We start from the raw sequence: 18,557 nt of genomic DNA, 5'->3' as shown, positions 1-18,557 counted from the left end.
ATGCACATGCACCAAAAATTGTCAATCCGAATTACTTCTTTTGGCACATCAAGCATATGACGACATATTTTTTTCTGACCTACAGTGAGGAGAGCATAGCATATTAAGGAAAGCGCATGTGTACCGCCCCTGTGTCAGTGGCCGAGCCACTCGGATCCGGAACCGCACTGGCTCGAGGGGTCTCCAGACCCGGGGAGGGGTCGAACGGACACTCAAATTTAAAAGGGGGTAAATATGTACAGGGGGGATTGGAAGTTCGTGACGTGGCATGGTAAGATGAAGTACCACCACTGCTGTTGGGGCGCCCGGTGGCGGTGTTATGGCAGCAAGGTGTCTAACCCCTCCGTGGGTAGGGTTTTTTTGCCCCGGGAGCCCGGTGATGGTAGTGAAGGGGTGCCATGGGGAAGGACAGGGTTTTCTGCGTACTCACTCAGTCCAAGAATACTGACGCCGACAACTTGTAAACCAGAATTCTGAGGACTGCTGCAGCAGAGAGGGAGCACACGTGGATCCGTGCCCCTTGGTGTTGCTTGTTAGCCTGTGACCTTTTCCATGGCCCTTTCTTCACTATTTGGACCCTGTAGTGTGGAACTAGTCGGGTCCCGCTCACCTGTATGACTAACGGAGTGAGCTTGCTCTCAGGGTTCACGCTTGGGATTTTCTGGACTAGATACTGGGAAGGTCCTATCCCATCATTGCGCTAGTACCCCGATTTTGGAATCTTGAAGACTTCACCCTCGTTGGGTAAATTACCGGGCTGCGTGAAGCTACTTCCCGGCCTAGGGTCCACGTACCCCACCGTGCCCTGGCCCCTGCCCAGAGATGGCTCAAGGCCGCCGGCTGCCCTCCTCGGCAGATCTGTGCCCCTTGACACGATCCCCTGCGACCGGGGTTCCAGCTCCTACCAGGCCCAGACCAACGTCTGCCACCTAGTATTCTACAAGGAGCCCAGCTCCTGACCTCCTCTCTCTACTCCTCTCCTCACACTCCTCCTCCTTTAACACTTCTGACTCCCCCCTTACCAACCCCCCAAGTGGGTGGCCCTATTCCCTTGTCTGGTGGGTGTGGTGCAAAGTGTTCTTAGGGTTTTGACTGGCTTTGCTTTTAGCAACACCGAAGGACATGGAACCGTAACCAAGGAGGACTTGGATACTGTGCTGAAGGGCAGATTGCACAATACCCTGTGATGACCTGATAGGCCAGGGCGTCACACATGCGCCAAAAGGCACAATTTGGAAACACTTTCCTTGTACGAGGCCTGTGCAGGTGCAGTTTCCTCTACATTATTGAGGGGAGAGCATAGGCGATCAATGCACATGCACATTGATGTCATATGGTCTGGGTCAGTATGACAGAGCAAAGTGTGCCTGCATGCCAGCAATGCTACAGCGCAGACACGAGATTATGTTGCGTTATGTGGATGACGCAGGACACACAATCTACATTAATCAAAGCAGGAGGATGGCAATTAGGAGCAGAGAAGAGGCACAGACACCACATTGGTGACGCATAGTGGTCCAAACCTTTCTGATTTACATACAGCATGGAAGCAATTCAAATGGTATTTATGGACTTATACAGGGGAGTCAGTAGATAATATACACATTTGTGAACTGCTATAATGGAGTGGATTATGGTGGTGGTATTTGTTTAGATACTCAAAAATTGGTTACAGGTTCCCTTTAATAATGCAGACAGTCACTTTGTGCTCTGTCTAACCTGCCTTTTAGCAATGTCCAGCTTTTTGAGTAGGGAACAAAAGCATGGTCGACTACACTTTTGTTCTCGCCTCAAAAACAGGCCTATACTGCCGAGAAGGAGGTCAGACAGAGTCTGCTTCATTAAAGTCAAGAGACTCATCGACAGAGAAGCCTGAATCCCTTTTTGAAAACTTCAAACAGAAGCCCCGACGAGGTCATTGACCTGTGGCAAAGATGTGATGTGAACTTGGCCTTAGTGACATACATTGTTAGCGTTAGTGCGTTCATGTCCAAAAATATTAACAGAAGCTAGTACTACAAGATATAAAAAAAGTCCTAATATTGCAATAGTTCCGCTCTACATAAAATAACATGCTGGCAAAAGCATTATCTACAAGCCATGGGTTCTGGTTCTCTCTTTTTATTTTTATCTGGTTAATCAGTAACTCGCCAGACAGCAGGAATAAATGTTAGGTGACAGTCACTGGTGGAAACCTTGGTCATGTTTGTCTGATACCATTTTTCAGTAGTATCAATGTTCTTTTGTACAGACTCAGACCTGACAGCCTTTTCGAGCGTATAAGGCACAGGTGAAAAATGAATCAATATTAATGTGTCCACTGATTGTAATTTGATATACAATCTCCGCGGCTAATGACTCTACATGCTGTTACTGTGTCAGATCAATGAGCAGTGTCTCGACGTGTCCGTTAGGCAAGAGCAATTGAAAGAAATTAATGGTAGTGGAGCTTAGAAAGGAATAACTTGCCTGGAACGCTGCTTTGTATTTATACCAGAAAATGTAATTAAATTCTATACAGTTACAAAGACACAGATCAGTGTCCTTACCTGGCCTCTGATAGAAACTTGTCCTTTAAGTCCGGTGGTAAAGTTTCTCTGCAAGTTTTTACGGCAACTGGTGTATTGTCAGCACTCAGGCGTCCACTGAAAACCTCCCCAAAATTACCCTGAAAGAGAAATTAGATTCAGAAATGAAAGACTTTTGTATATGGCTTCTCCTCTGCATATGTGCTTTGCGGCAACATATTAAAAAGGATCCGTAAGCTCTCCCGACATCTTTTCTAGAAAACTCTTGTATTCTTCAAAAAATCGTGCTTTTCCATTATTCCTTCTAGAAAATGCATTTAGAAATTGACAACTGGTTGATACTATTCTATTTGTAAAAGGAGGGTGGCCCCATGCATTATGACAGCGAGATATCAGAACAGACGGTGCACATTGTGTAGGGACACAGCCTACTGACAATGGGAATTGAAATCCCCAGTTGTCAATTCATTCAAATATTTCTTGAAGAAATAACTGAGGAACAGCGCAATTCCTTGACAAATATTGTTGAATGTAATGAAAAATACTGTACTATATACTATACTCAATTATGTATAGCTAATGCCATGCTTTACATACAATTGGCTATAAAATTAAAGCATGCTCTAAAACAAATATTATTTTTATAGGATTATTCCAACAATAACATTAGTTTTCACAACACACAGAGTGAGCGTATTTATTGCTAATATATACACCAATCTATGCATCGTGGTGTGTGTTATCATCTCGGTCTGTCTGTGCATCCATCTACACAATGGACAGTCCTCTTATCTACTAAAACTACTGTTCCAGCACCACCCTGCTTCTCCTCTGTGCTGCTGATATTAATACATACTAATATGAATGTTGTAATAAGTTATCATATGGATCTGTATAGTGATTCCATAGTTTGTTATGTATCTTGCACAATCATAAAAGCAGCAGTATAGAAATCGTGAGGGCCCCATAGGAAAAGTCCTAATAGTCCCTCCTCCCATCCCCCCTAGGCCTCTTTCACACGTCAATGATTCTGGTACGTATGTGGCAGTTTTTATATGTACTGAAATCACAGACATACACAGACTCATTAAAATCAATGGGTCTGTGCACACATCAGTAAATTTTCACTGACCGTGTTTCTGTGCGGTGTACACGCGTGTCTGTGTTTCTGCACATAGACAAGTCCATTTTTTTCTGCCATCACAGATGTCACGTGGCCCACACAGTGGTGTTATCCGTGTAACACATACTAGAAAAAAAAGTATCTTTGGAATAACATGATTTTCATACTCACCTTCTCCAGCGATGCTGTCTCCAGCTGCTGCGTCTCCTGCTTCCAGGCCGACTAATTATGCTCATGAATATTCACTGCACTGCGACCCGGAAGAAGCAGCTGCGGGGAGACAGTGGTGGCCGCACACAGCAGAGCTGGAAGTTTTGGACCACGGACAGCAGGAGCGGGGAAAGGTGAATTTGGAGTACTTGATCTCTATGTCTATGTGCTATCACTGATCACGGATAGCACATGGAGGGCACACGGAGGGTCATATGCATTTTTAACACGTCAGTCAAAAAGTCCGTGTTTTTCAATGACGTGTGAAAGAGGCCTTAAAGGGAGTCTGTAAGGACAGAATAAATTTTCAAACCAAGTACAGGCCCTCAGTGCACTCCTGACGCCCACAAACATTTAAGTGCACCTTCCCACATACTTGTTTTCAATCCATCTCCACCCTTCTCTGTCTCTATAAAGCCAGATCTGTCAATCAAAGAAGAGAGGGAAGGGCGAATGGGTATAGAGGGAAAACAAGTAGGTGCACATAAATGTTTGACCATGTAAAGGGCGCACAGAGCACCTGTCCTTGGGTTCAACAGTCGGTGTGTGCCTATAGACTCTCTTTAAGGCCCCCTTCATACGTCCAGGTTTCTAGTACTGGATCAAAAATTCCAGAAAAAGCACAAAAACTATGTATCAATCAACTTGGCTCTCCCGCCTCTATAACATTCTGCCTGCAGATTGGACTGCATTTTCGTGGTGACAGCGTCCCTTTAATTCAGGAACATTTAAGACACATGGGACAATTTTCTTAATCCACAATTGCCACTTTTGGTCAGATGAGGGCACTGACAGTGAAAAGCCCCTGTGCAGGACTGTGTCCGGGCCCCCCATCAAGCCTCACCTGCATATGTATATTTATATTCACATTAAGCAGAATATAATTATGGACATACCTTTAATTTATGTATATTTTGCTATTTTTTGTTCTTATGGTCACATGGGAGAGTTTATCTGACTTTTATTCAGCTCTGCTCAGCTGATTTATGACCACAGACCTCGTGAAAGTTGAAACAGTGCAAAATTTATATTGAAACCAATTGTCAAATATCATTTTGATCCCCAAAAACGTATATTTAAAAAAGAGTCGCAGAGGTGAAAAATATTTTTATAGTTTTAAAGGAATTATCCACTACCGAACCACCCTTTATTAACTGCAGCCAATCAGCAATCGTTGGTTAGCTGGATCAGTCGCTTTAACCTGTTGGATGCTGATACCATTGGACTGGAGGGAGACCTGGCACTGGGTACAGTGGAGCAGCGCCTGTCTGGGAGGTGACTTTTTAAATAATTTTTTATGGCCAATAGTGAGCGCAGTAGTACTTGTATTCTATCAATAAAGAATATCTTTAAACTAGCCTTAAACAAAATACAGACATAATTGATTAGATTTCTTACAGTAAAGGGGGCTTTACATGCAACGACATCGCTAACGAGATGTCGTTGGGGTCGCGCAATTCGTGACGCACATCCGGCCTTGTTAGCGACGTCTTTGCGTGTGACACGTATGAGCGACCGCTAACGATGCAAAATACTCACCAAATTGTTGATTGACACGTCGTCCATTTCCCAAATGTCGTTGCTGGTGCTGGACGTAGGTTGTTCGTCGTTCCTGAGGCAGCACACATCGATACGTGTGACACCCCAGGAACGACCCACACACCGTACCTGCGTCCTCCGGCAACGAAGTGGGCGTGACTTTCATGTGGCTGCTCTCCTCCCCAACGCTTCTATTGGACGCCTGCCATGTGACGTCGCTGTGACGCCGCACGAACCGCCCCCTTAGAAAAGAGGCGGTTCACCGGCCACAGCGACGTCGCTAGGAAGGTAAGTATGTGTACTAGCGATATTGTGCGCCACGGGCAGCGATTTGCCCGTGACGCACAAACGACGGGGGCGGGTGCTTTCACGAGCGACATCGCTAGCAATGTCGCTGCGTGTAAAGCAGCCTTTAGACCTGGCAGAGCTGGTGTACTTGCTTTTAAAATCCATGGTTGTATAGTAAATTGTAAATGTTTTCCCACCTACTATTGAGGACTGAAATAAAATGATCATTTTAATATCAGGTGGGAAAACTTTCAAAAGGGAATTACTCAGTCATTCCAACATTGATTTCCAAAGTAAGTAAATCAGCATCATCAGGTCTAAGAAATCTATTTAATAATGTATGCAATTTGTACTGGTAAATTTCATGACAGATGTCCTGGTCCAAACAGCAGAGGTGCGGACAGCTGGCATTTGCTCTCAGAATTCGGATCACGGTCCCCCAGTTAATGCCCCTGCGCTATGCATACAAATGTGTGGCTTACTGCATTAAAGAACATTTACCCGAGCTAGATAAGTAAAAGGCAGGGTGGATGCTCGCAGAACATTATTTCCCTAAGACGATTATACATCTCGGCATTAGTGGCTAGATGCGCTTTGCAGATAATTAATTCTACAATGAACTCTGTAATAAGGTTTACACTTGATAAACTTTTTGATATAACATATTTAATTGAATTCTGTTGTTTTAATTAAGCTTTTGTTTATTTTTTTTGTTTGCTTTTTCCAGTGCAGTGTTATTATCAGCTGCCTCTGATATGATGGATTTTAATGAGTTGGAATCAAATTAAAAAGCTTATGTTAGGCACCCGTCCAATCCTTTCTCCTAAGATAACTTCTTCATGCTCCAGCACCCATTTATCCTGTTTAGGAAGAAAATAAGAAGAAATATTATATTCTGACTGCAGCGGGAGATACATTGTAGCTATACATCTTCTCAGCCGGTTTCTCTATGTTTTCCATTCCCTGACATTTTAGGGGCAGTTGTTAATTATGATTTCAATTACCCACTGCAACATTTTATATAGTGAAGAGACAGAGCACAATACAATTAGAAGTAAAATACATTTTATCACTGTGAATCTTAATGATTATATTCAGCAACCAATGGATTGTGACTCATCGTAATGGATTATCAGACAATATTGCTTGTAATTCACTAAAGTAAACTAAGAGATAAAGAAGTAGATATATAAAGGAAATCTATAAAAATATAGGTCAATACCAAATTTCCACAAACAGGATTTATTTCCATATTAAGCTTCATTCCCACAATAAGTATTTGGGCAGTTTCCGATGTTGTAGATTTTCTGCAGCATTACTGCACCTATTAAAGAGGATGTCCCCTACCTAACCATTGATGTCCTATCCTTAGGATAGGTCCGACACCCGGCAACACCACTGATCATCTGTGCTCGGTGCTGGCCGCGGCAGCAGGTGGCCGGAAATGTTCAGTTCCAGAGCTCCTCCGTCTTCTGATATTGGCCGCAGCCGTGTACTGTACATTTGCTTCCGGATCTGACCATCTCCAGCACCAAGAACATCTTTGAAATACTTAACAAAAAACTGTGAAACAACTGAAAATATGTCTTATATTCTAGGTTCTTCAAAGTAGCCACCTTTTGCTTTGATTACTGCTTTGCACACTCTTGGCATTCTCTTGATGACCTTCAAGAGGTAGTCACTGGAAATAGTTTTCACTTCACAGGTGTGCCCTGTCAGGTTTAATAAGTGGGGTTTCTTGCCTTATAAATGGGGTTGGGACCATCAGTTGTGTTGTGCAGAAGTCTGGTGGATACACAGCTGATAGTCCTAATGAATAGACTGTTAGAATTTGTTTTATGGCAAGAAAAAAGCAGCTAAGTAAAGAAAAACGAGTGGCCATCATTACTTTAAGAAATGAAGGTCAGTCAGTCCGAAAAATTGGGAAAACTCTGAAAGTGTCCCCAAGTGCAATGGCAAAAACCATCAAACGCTACAAAGAAACTGGCTCACATGAGGACCGCCCCAGGAAAGGAAGACCAAGAGTCACCTCTGCTGCGGAGGATAAATTTATCTGAGTCACCAGCCTCAGAAATCGCAGGTTAACAGCAGCTCAGATTAGAGACCAGGTCAATGTCACACAGAGTTCTAGCAGCAGACACATCTCTAGAGCAACTGTTAAGAGAAGACTTTGTGCAGCAGGCCTTCATGGTAAAATAGCTGCTAGGAAACCACTGCTAAGGACAGGCAACAAGCAGAAGAGACTTGTTTGGGCCAAAGAACACAAGGAATGGACATTAGACCACTGGAAATCTGTGCTTTGGTCTGATGAGTCCAAATTTGAGATCTTTGGATCCAACCACTGTGTCTTTGTGCGACGCAGAAAAGGTGAACGGATGGACTCTACATGCCTGGTTCCCACCGTGAAGCATGGAGGAGGAGGTGTGATGGTGTGTTGGTGCTTTGCTGGTGACACTGTTGGGGATTTATTAAAAATTTAAGGCATTCTGAACCAGCATGGCTACCACAGCATCTTAAAGTGGCATGCTATTCCATCCGGTTTGCGTTTAGTTGGACCATCATTAATTTTTCAACAAGACAATGACCCCACACACACCTCCAGGCTGTGTAAGGGCTATTTGACTAAGAAGGAGAGTGATGGAGTGCTATGCCAGATGACCTGGCCTACACAGTCACCAGACCTGAACCCAATCGAGATAGTTTGGGGTGAGCTGGACTGCAGAGTGAAGGCAAAAGGCCCAACAAGTGCTAAGCATCTCTGGGAACTCCTTCAAGACCGTTGGAAGACAGATTTCCGGTCACTACCTCTTGAAGCTCATCAAGAGAATGCCAAGAGTGTGCAAAGTAGTAATCAAAGCAAAAGCTGGCTACTTTGAAGAACCTAGAATATAAGACATATTTTCAGTTGTTTCATACTTTTTTGTTAAGTATTTCATTCCACATGTGTTAATTCATAGTTTTGATGCCTTCAATGTGAATCTACAATTTTCAAATAAAGAAAACTCTTTGAATGAGAAGGTGTGTCCAAATTTTTGGTTGGTCTGTACTGTATATATATATACAGGGCCGGCTCCAGGTTTTTGTGGGCCCCGGGCGGAAGAGTCCCAGTGGGCCCCATCCACACGCAGACACACATACGTACACATACATATACATATTTAACGACAAACTCACAAAAATACATATAGAACTGACACATCTATACAGTCATATACACTGACATACATAGATACACATCATACATGCATACAGACAAACACACACAGCTCTGCTGGATACATACATACAGACACAGCGCTGCTACATACTTACACACATAGCTCTGCCACATACATACACACATAGCTCTGCTATATACATGCACACATAGCTCTGCTACATACATAGCTCTGCTACATACATAGCTCTGCTATATACATACACACATAGCTCTGCCACATACATACACACATAGCTCTGCCACATACATACACACATAGCTCTGCTACATACACACATAGCTCTGCTATATACATGCACACATAGCTCTGCTACATACATAGCTCTGCTACATACATAGCTCTGCTATATACATACACACATAGCTCTGCCACATACATACACACATAGCTCTGCCACATACATACACACATAGCTCTGCTACATACACACATAGCTCTGCTATATACATACACACATAGCTCTGCTACATACACACATAGCTCTGCCACATACATACACACATAGCTCTGCTACATACACACATAGCTCTGCTATATACATACACACCTAGCTCTGCTACATACACACATAGCTCTGCTATATACATACACACATAGCTCTGCTATATACATGCACACATAGCTCTGCTATATACATACACACATAGCTCTGCTATATACATGCACACATAGCTCTGCTATATACATGCACACATAGCTCTGCTATATACATGCACACATAGCTCTGCTATATACATACACACATAGCTCTGCTATATACATACACACATAGCTCTGCTATATACATACACACATAGCTCTGCTATATACATACACACATAGCTCTGCTATATACATACACACATAGCTCTGCTATATACATGCACACATAGCTCTGCTATATACATGCACACATAGCTCTGCTATATACATGCACACATAGCTCTGCTATATACATGCACACCTAGCTCTGCTATATACATGCACACATAGCTCTGCTATATACATGCACACATAGCTCTGCTATATACATACACACATAGCTCTGCTATATACATACACACATAGCTCTGCTATATACATACACACATAGCTCTGCTATATACATACACACCTAGCTCTGCTATATACATACACACCTAGCTCTGCTATATACATACACACCTAGCTCTGCTATATACATGCACACATAGCTCTGCTATATACATACACACATAGCTCTGCTATATACATACACACATAGCTCTGCTATATACATACACACATAGCTCTGCTATATACATACACACCTAGCTCTGCTATATACATACACACCTAGCTCTGCTATATACATACACACCTAGCTCTGCTATATACATACACACATAGCTCTGCTATATACATGCACACCTAGCTCTGCTATATACATACACACATAGCTCTGCTATATACATACACACCTAGCTCTGCTACATACAGACAGAGACAGACACGCGCGGCTCCGGGGGGGGGGGGCATAAATCGGGGTTGTGGAGGGCACATACCGCTCAGGTCACGGTGGAGAGGGGGCCCACACAGCGCCGGAGGGACACGCTGTGCTGGGGGTCGCTGGCTGGCACTGCAACTCTCATCTGTGGGACTGAGCAGGATGCCGGTCTGTAGCTCCGCCCACAGATGAAGTTCAAACCAGGAAGTCTGCGCGCCTTAAAGAGACGGCGCCGCAGATTCCTGCCGAGGACTGAGGTCCCCGGATCTCGGCCCGGGGACCGCAGAACTAAGGAGAGTGGGCCCCGGCCAAGGTGCACCAGAGCTGACGAGGCCGAGTGGGCCCCCCCGGCTCTCCAGGGCCCCGGCATTTGCCCGGGTATGCCGGGTGCTGACGCCGGCCCTGTATATATATATATATATATATATATATATATATATATATATATATATACACACGCACGCACGCACGCACATACTTCTTCAGGGTGACAAAATCACAATAGTGGACTTCACGATATTGATATCCACAGATATAAATCCATCATCATAGACTGGATAAACCAGAACCAGAACAGTCTCATCTATCCAGTGGATCCCAAGGAGTCATCATGATGACAACAATGCGCTGATGTGTCCTTTTGCAAGGTTACAATGATGAAGAGGGTTTACCCTAAAGGCCCTAAAATTATATGGCCCTGGTACCCCCATTAGCTCCTGCCCCTTCAAGGGCAGTTCACCTCTAATCCTGATAACTGGGTGACCCTGGGCTATCCCTAATTGTGCCTCCTGACACTTTTCTTCTCAAAAAAGAGTCATCAGGCAAAGTGGCACTACAGTAATTCACTAACTAAATAGAGTTACATCCCAAATTAAGAGACGTGTCATTGATGATGGATTTATATCATTATTGGTGTCTATAATCCCTACTATCTGTGGATATTAATATAGTGACGTCCACTTCTGTGATTTCATCACCCTGAAGGACTGACCACTGTAAGCGCTATATGTATATACAGCGGTATGCAAAAGTTTAGGCACCCCATGTCAAAATTATTGTTATTGTGAACACTTAAACAAGTTGAAGATGAAATGATCTCTAAAAGGCATATAATTAAAGATTACACATTTCCTTTGTATTTTAAGAAAAATTTTTTTAAATATTTTAAACTTTTCCATTTTAAAAATTATAAAAAGGAAAATGAGCTGAAGTAAAAGTTTGGGCACCCTTGGAGATTTGTGTGGTCAGATAACTGTGACCAAGGATTCGGACTTGTTAGGGTTATGACTTGTTCACTATCATTGTTAGAAAAAGCCAGGTGATGTAAATTTCACAGCTTTAAAAAATAAAAACAGCCTCCTGTAACCTTCTGCCAAAACACAGCAGCCATGGGTAGTTAACATGAACAGTGGAAATCAAGATAAGGTTTGAAAAACCAAGCAAAATGTGTGTGAGAGCTGCTCGTAAGATTGCTAGAGAGGCATATCAGAACCCCTCGCTTGACTGCAAAAGACCTTCAGGAACATTTAGCAGACTCTGGAGCTGTGGTACATTGTTCTGCTGTTCAGAGACACTTACACATATATAGACTTCATGGAAGAGTCATTAGAAGAAATCCTCTCATGTGTCCCCAAACATAATACTCAGCATCAGAAGTGTGCACCAGAACATCTAAACAAGCCAGATGCATTTTGGAAACAAGTCCTGAGGGCCGATGAGGTTAAAATAGAACAACTGTTTGGCTTCAACAATCAAAGGTATGTGTTGAGAAAAAAAGGGCAAATAATTTCAGGAATATAACATATCACCAACCATTAAGCATAGGGGTGGGTCAATCATGCTTTGGGGTTGTGTTGCAACCAGTGGCACGGGGAACATTTAACGGATAGAGGGAAGTATAGAGTAACTGAAATTTCAACAAATTCTTGATGCAAACATAACATCACCTATAAAAAAGCTGAAGTGGAAAAGAGGATGGCTTCTACAAATGAATGATGATACTAAACACACATCAAAATCCACAATAGACTACAGTATCTCAAAAGGCGCAAGCAGAAGTTTCTACAATGACCCTCACAGTCCCCTGATCTGAATACAGTATCCTTGAAAATCTGTGGCCAGACCTCAAAAGAGCAAAGCATGCAAGAAGACCCAGGAATCTCACAGAACTGGAAGACGTTTCCAAGGAAGAATGCATGAAAATCCCTCAAACAGGAATTGAAAGACTCTTGGCTGGCTACATAAAGCATTTACAAGCTGTGATACTTGCCAAATGGAGTGGTACTAGGTACCAACCATGCAGAGTACCCAAACTTTTGCATTGGCCCATTTTCCTTTTTTTGTTAATTTAAAAATGTAAAAGATGAAAAAGTATATATTTTTTGTCTAAAAAACAAAGGGAATGTGTCATCTGTAACGTTACGCCTTTTAGAGGTCAGTTCATCTTCAACTTGCTTAACTGCTCTGAATAACAGTCATTTTGACCAGGGGTGCCCAACGTTTTGCATGTATATATATATACATATATATATATATATATATATATATATATATATATATATAAAAATATGCAGTAAATATATATGTGTGTTTTGGTATGTGTCTTTTTTATGTTTGTTGACAGTAGGTTAAACTACCTTTTGCAGTGTGCACAATCACATTTTTTAGAGAGGTAAACTTTTCTAATACTTGTAATAAAAGTTCAGTTTTATTACATCACTAATTGCTGGTGTACATTAACAAATTTAACAGTGAATTGAGCCTGCGTAGAAAGGTGTAGGTAATTCCCGTCTATTACACTTTGCTTTTGCTTATTTTCTGACCTTTAAAGTAGGATATCAGATTGGTGAGGGTCCAACACCCTCACTGATCAGCATATGTCAGCAGTGGCTGGCAGAAAACAGTGCATGAAGTGGGAACAGAACCGCCCTGCTCACTGTGTGGAGGCCATTGCTGAGAACTGCAGCTCAGATCCTATCGAATTGAATAGTGCCTGGCCATTACAGTGAGAGAACCTGTTCTCCATACATTATATACATCTGGCAGTAATCATAGCTAAATACTGCTGATCTGCGGAGATGCCAGAAGTCAGACCCCAATTGACATGATATAGAAGACCTATCTCTGGGATAGGGTATCAATGTCATAAGCTTGGACAATTTAAGTTTTTCTATGTTGACAAATCCTAAGTTTTTTGGAGCACAGGAGAAAACTGCAGGACTTGTAAGAAACCTAAAGAAAGGTTGAATGTTCTCCACATGTGGAGCATACAAACTTCATGCAGAAGTTGTCTTTGGTGGGATCTGAGCCCAGATATACCACTGTGTTGCACATAACAACCCAATCCATTTCCAGAGTAAATTTCTAAGTATCTAGACCTCTTTAGTATTAGTTCAAGATGTTCTTAATTGTGAATTGGACTTTCTTCAACAGCTGAGACTAAATGACATACTCCTCTTTGGTGACAAGCACTGACATTCTGTCTTTTTGTAGCACATTGTAAATGATGCTCGATGGATACACTTGTTCGCTCTCTCATTGTCTAAACAGCATCTTATGACTGTAGTTTGTAATGTCTAAAAATAAATACAAAATAAGTTTCTCCTTTCTTTCCCCTTATGTCAGCTCTGTGTTCTTTGATTTATAATTAGTTTCCCAATACAATTCTGAGGCTTTTCATCAGAATAATGCTAAATGTTGTGTATCCAAAATTATGCATATTCTGATTTCAAAACTCTACCCTTGAATTGCTACTACTTAAAAAAAGCAATTTCCTGCACGCTACCAAGGGCATGAAAAGAGATCAGAAGGTTGAATTATTAATGTAATGCATATAAAAATATAATAACAAGCCATATAAAATCTTTGAAGAGCATAATGGGATTTCTGCATAATGACAGCATATGCCTTACCATTACCATATGGGAAAAGCTGAGAAATGTTACAAGAAACATTGCACATAATCTTAAAAGGAACCTGACAGCTGCCTTAGAGCCCCCCAAACTGCTACCATGGCTCTACCGCATCCTAATTCTACATTCTTACAAACTCCTTCTCACAACTTAGTGATTACTATATCTACTCATATTATGCAAAACTGAGGACGTGTCTGGGGGGAGCGTTGATTCCTTGGACTAAGCCTACCTTGCATGTTATAGGCATGCCCTTCAGTGGGCATGCTTGCAGAATGGGATGACGGATTATTCCGTGGGAATCAATACCCCACTGGACTAGTCCTGTCAGATTTGCATAGTGGATTAAAACTTGATTTTATTATTATAGAACAATCGCTAAAGTAAAACAAGGATCTTGCTGGTATCATAGGAGCAGTGCAAACCTGGTGAAGGTTCACAAGGCAAAGGTAGTTTCATAGTTTCATAGTTTTTAAGGTTGAAGGGAGACTCTAAGTCCATCTAGTTCAACCCGTAGCCTAACATGTTGATCCAGAGGAAGGCAAAAAACCCCCAATGTGTCAAATAAGCTCCAATGGGGAAAAAAATTCCTTCCTGACTCCACATACGGCAATCAGACTAGTTCCCTGGATCAACACCCTGTCATAAAATCCAATATACATAACTGGTAATATTATATTTTTCAATTAATGCGATCAGGCTCTGCTTAAATTTTACTTGTGAATCCCTCAATACAACATCATACGGCAGAGAGCTCCATAGTCTCACTGCTCGTACAGTAAAGAATCCTCGTCTGTGATTATGATTAAACATTCTTTCCTCAAGACGTAGCGGATGCCCCCGTGTTCCAGTCGCAGGCCTAGGTGTAAAGAGATCTTTGGAAAGGTCTCTGTACTGTCCCCTCATATTTATACATTGTGATTAGATCCCCCTAAGCCTTTGTTTTTCCTAACTAACTAACCCCAAGTTTAATAACCTGTCTTGGTATTGCAGCCCACCCATTCCTCTAATAATCTTGGTCGCTCTTCTATCTACCTGTAAGATTATGCTATTTATAACCTTCTATACTTTTGCTAACAAGAAATGCATCCATTCCTCTCTTAAATTCATTCAGTGAGTTGGCCATCACCACTTCCTCAGGAAGAGAGTTCCAGAGCCTCACTGCTCTGACCGTGAAGAACCCTCTTCTATGCTGATGTAGGAATTTTCTTTCCTCCAATCGAAAAGAATGCCCCCTTGTTCTTGTCATAGTCCTTGGTACAAACAGATCATGGGAGAGATCTCTATATGGCCCTCTGATATATTTGTACATATTTATTAGGTCTCCCCTAAGTCTTCTCTTTTCTAGAGTAAATAGACCTAATTTTGATAACCTTTCCGTGTATTGTAATGCACCCATTCCATTTATTATTTTAGTAGCCCGCCTCTGAACCCTTTCAAGTTCAGTAATGTCTTTCTTCAGCACCGGCGCCCAAAATTGCACACAATACTCCAAGTGTGGTCTGACTAGTGATTTGTACAGAGGGAGAATGATGTTTTCATCTCGTGCCCCCAGACCTCTTCTAATGCATCCCATCACCCTATTTGCTTTGGTGGCTGCTGCCTGACACTGGGCACTCCAATTTAGATTCTTATTCACTAAGATGCCTAAGTCTTTTTCCATGTCTGATTTCCCCAGCAGTTTCCCATTTAGTAAGTAATCGTAGCATCTGTTTCTCCTTCCCATGTGCATAACCTTACACTTATCTGTGTTAAACCTCATTTGCCTGTTTTCAGCCCAATTCTCCAATTTACTCAAGTCCATCTGTAGTTGCAAACTGTCCTCCTTTGTGTTAACTACCTTACATAGTTTTGTATCATCTGCAAATACTGATATTTTACTCTGTAAACCATCCACCAGATCATTAATAAATATATTAAATAGTAGGGGGCCCAATACAGACCCCTGTGGCACCCCACTAGTAACCCTGGCCCAATCTGAGTATGCACCATTAATAACCACTCTTTGTTTTCTACCACTAAGCCAGCTACCTACCCATCTACACACATTTTCCCCGAGCCCAAGCTTTCTCATTTTACTTAGCAGTCTTTTATGTGGGACAGTGTCAAATGCTTTACCGAAGTCGAGATAAATGACATCCAATGATTCTCCTCGGTCCATGTGAGAGCTTACATCCTCATAGAAGCTGATCAGGTTAGTTTGACAGGAGCGATCCTTCATAAATCCATGTTGATATGGAGTTAAACAGTTATTAACATTGAGACATTCCATAATAGTATCCCTTAAAAACCCTTCAAACATTTTACCCACAACAGATGTTAAGCTTACCGGCCTATAGTTTCCAGGTTCCCTTTTGCACCCTTTTTTGAATATTGGTACCACATTTGCTAGCCGCCAATCCAGTGGAACAGACCCAGTTTCTATAGAGTCTTTAAATAAAAGGAATAGAGGCCTGTCTATCACATTACTTAACTCCCTTAATACCCGAGGGTGAATGCCATCAGGGCCTGGTGATTTGTCAATTCTAATGTTACTAAGTCGGTTCTGCACTTCTTCCTGGGTTAGGCAGGTCATACTTAATGGGGCAAGTGGGAAAGAATGTGTATAAAAGAAAAAAGAAGGCACACTAATCCCGAGATACTACCCTCTGCTACAACACTGAAGCACCCACGGTCTCTACAGCGCAGCAAGAGACGACATTCTGACTACTAGTGACCTGACTTCTGAAGGCCACTAATTCTCTACATAGTCCGGTGACTGCAGAAGGCATCTGTCCTCTCAGCCAGAGACAAATGGAGGGGCAGTGCTGAGGAAGGGGATTCTGAGGGTAAGTATGGCATTTTTTTTAATTTTATAACCATGGTTTCCCATTGTAATGTTACCCATTACTGCAGAGATTTTCTGAAGTTGTCAGTTGCGGGTCTGCTGGTAGAAGTGTGCCGACATGTTATTTTTGTATAGAGGCCCACAATTGTTTGTGTCGGCCCATGGGTCAATCGCCCCATACCATACATGAGCTTTTCACCTTTCACTGGAACATCAAGGGTAAATTAATAAAACAATATACGAAAAGTAATTGGAAGGTGGCTACTTGGCCTGACAATGAGACACAGCTGTATAAGAATCTTAGCTATCTATCTAACGCTTCAATAAATAATTTCTTCTAGATCACTTAAGCCTAATGGTAGGAGATTAATTTTTGTAACTTGAATAGTACAAATCATTCTAAAAGGTATTAATCAGAGTCATGAATAAATATATGTCTGTATTAAATCCAGAGCACTAAAGCTAATCCGTCTCACCCTTGTGTAAATTATAGCTCACATTTTATCACGTCTGCATGTCTTTAAATCATTTTGAGATTTCCCTTTGCTACCAATAAATTTTTGTGACATATCCAGCCTGCTGATGTGAAACCCAGTTGTAAGAAGAAAGTGATCTCACCCATATTAAAGCCGAATGAGACATTTCCGTGCTGTACGGACGTTTGTTAAAGGCTCTAACAGCTGTCAGTAAAATGGAAGAAGTGAATCTAACATATCAAGCCAGCGGAAAAGAAGAAATAAGAAATACAGCAGCGTCCATGACTCTCTGCTTTAATAAACACTGTGGAAAACTGAGCAACAGCTACAGAATAAATCCGTGTAAAAGTATCTTAATCATCTAACAGAAAAAAACACCTATTACAATGACTGAGCCCACGTATAAGGACTATAGGAAGATTGAATGTAAACTAAAAAAGTGATAGGAATACTGCTATATTTATTTTATTCAGACATCCCATATTTTGGGGGCTATGACATTCACCGTACTATTAAATGCCCCCCATGTTTAGATATCAGAAAATTGGAAAAACATATTTCCTTCTAATTAAAACTTCCCTATTGGTGTAAAGTATAAGGGAAAATACCACTAATGTTCATGTACTATAGTAGAATAGGGAGGTAATACCTTTGTTAGTGCTTCTCTGCAGCATGTTTATTATATATATATATATATATATATATATATATAGCTATATAGCGCGCGCATTAAAGGGAACCTCTCACCGGATTTGTCCCCTATAACTGTGGCCACCACCAGTGAGCCCTTATACACAGCATTCTAGAATACTGTATATAGGAACCCAGTCCACACGGTGTAGAACATAAAAAAGAGCTTTTATTATACTCACTTGTGATGCAGTCTGGATTGATGGGCATGGCTGGTCTTAAGGGGGCTTTACACGCTGCGACATCGCTAATGCGGAGTCGTTGGGGTCACGGAATTGGTGACGCACATCCGGCCGCATT

General features: G+C 41.8%; 1 protein-coding gene across 3 annotated transcripts in view; it reads right to left on the bottom strand.

Annotated features, from left to right (window-relative positions):
• FES (FES proto-oncogene, tyrosine kinase) overlaps positions 1-18,557 on the bottom strand; it is a 182,190-nt gene that overhangs the window by 39,396 nt on the left and 124,237 nt on the right. For 2 of the 3 annotated variants that reach the window (XM_075345888.1, XM_075345889.1), the window contains exons 13-14: positions 6,495-6,548; positions 2,550-2,668 (exon numbers count right to left, since the gene is read on the bottom strand). In XM_075345888.1, the coding sequence (XP_075202003.1) occupies positions 2,550-2,668; positions 6,495-6,548 (173 nt within the window). The remainder of the gene's footprint in view (positions 1-2,549; positions 2,669-6,494; positions 6,549-18,557) is intronic. The other variant, XM_075345890.1, reaches the window with a different exon arrangement.

This window comes from Anomaloglossus baeobatrachus, chromosome 4, assembly GCF_048569485.1.
Source record: "Anomaloglossus baeobatrachus isolate aAnoBae1 chromosome 4, aAnoBae1.hap1, whole genome shotgun sequence".
NCBI lineage: Eukaryota > Metazoa > Chordata > Amphibia > Anura > Aromobatidae > Anomaloglossus > Anomaloglossus baeobatrachus.
Note: the sequence above shows the minus strand (reverse complement) of the source record. Positions and strands in the feature narration are given on the sequence as shown.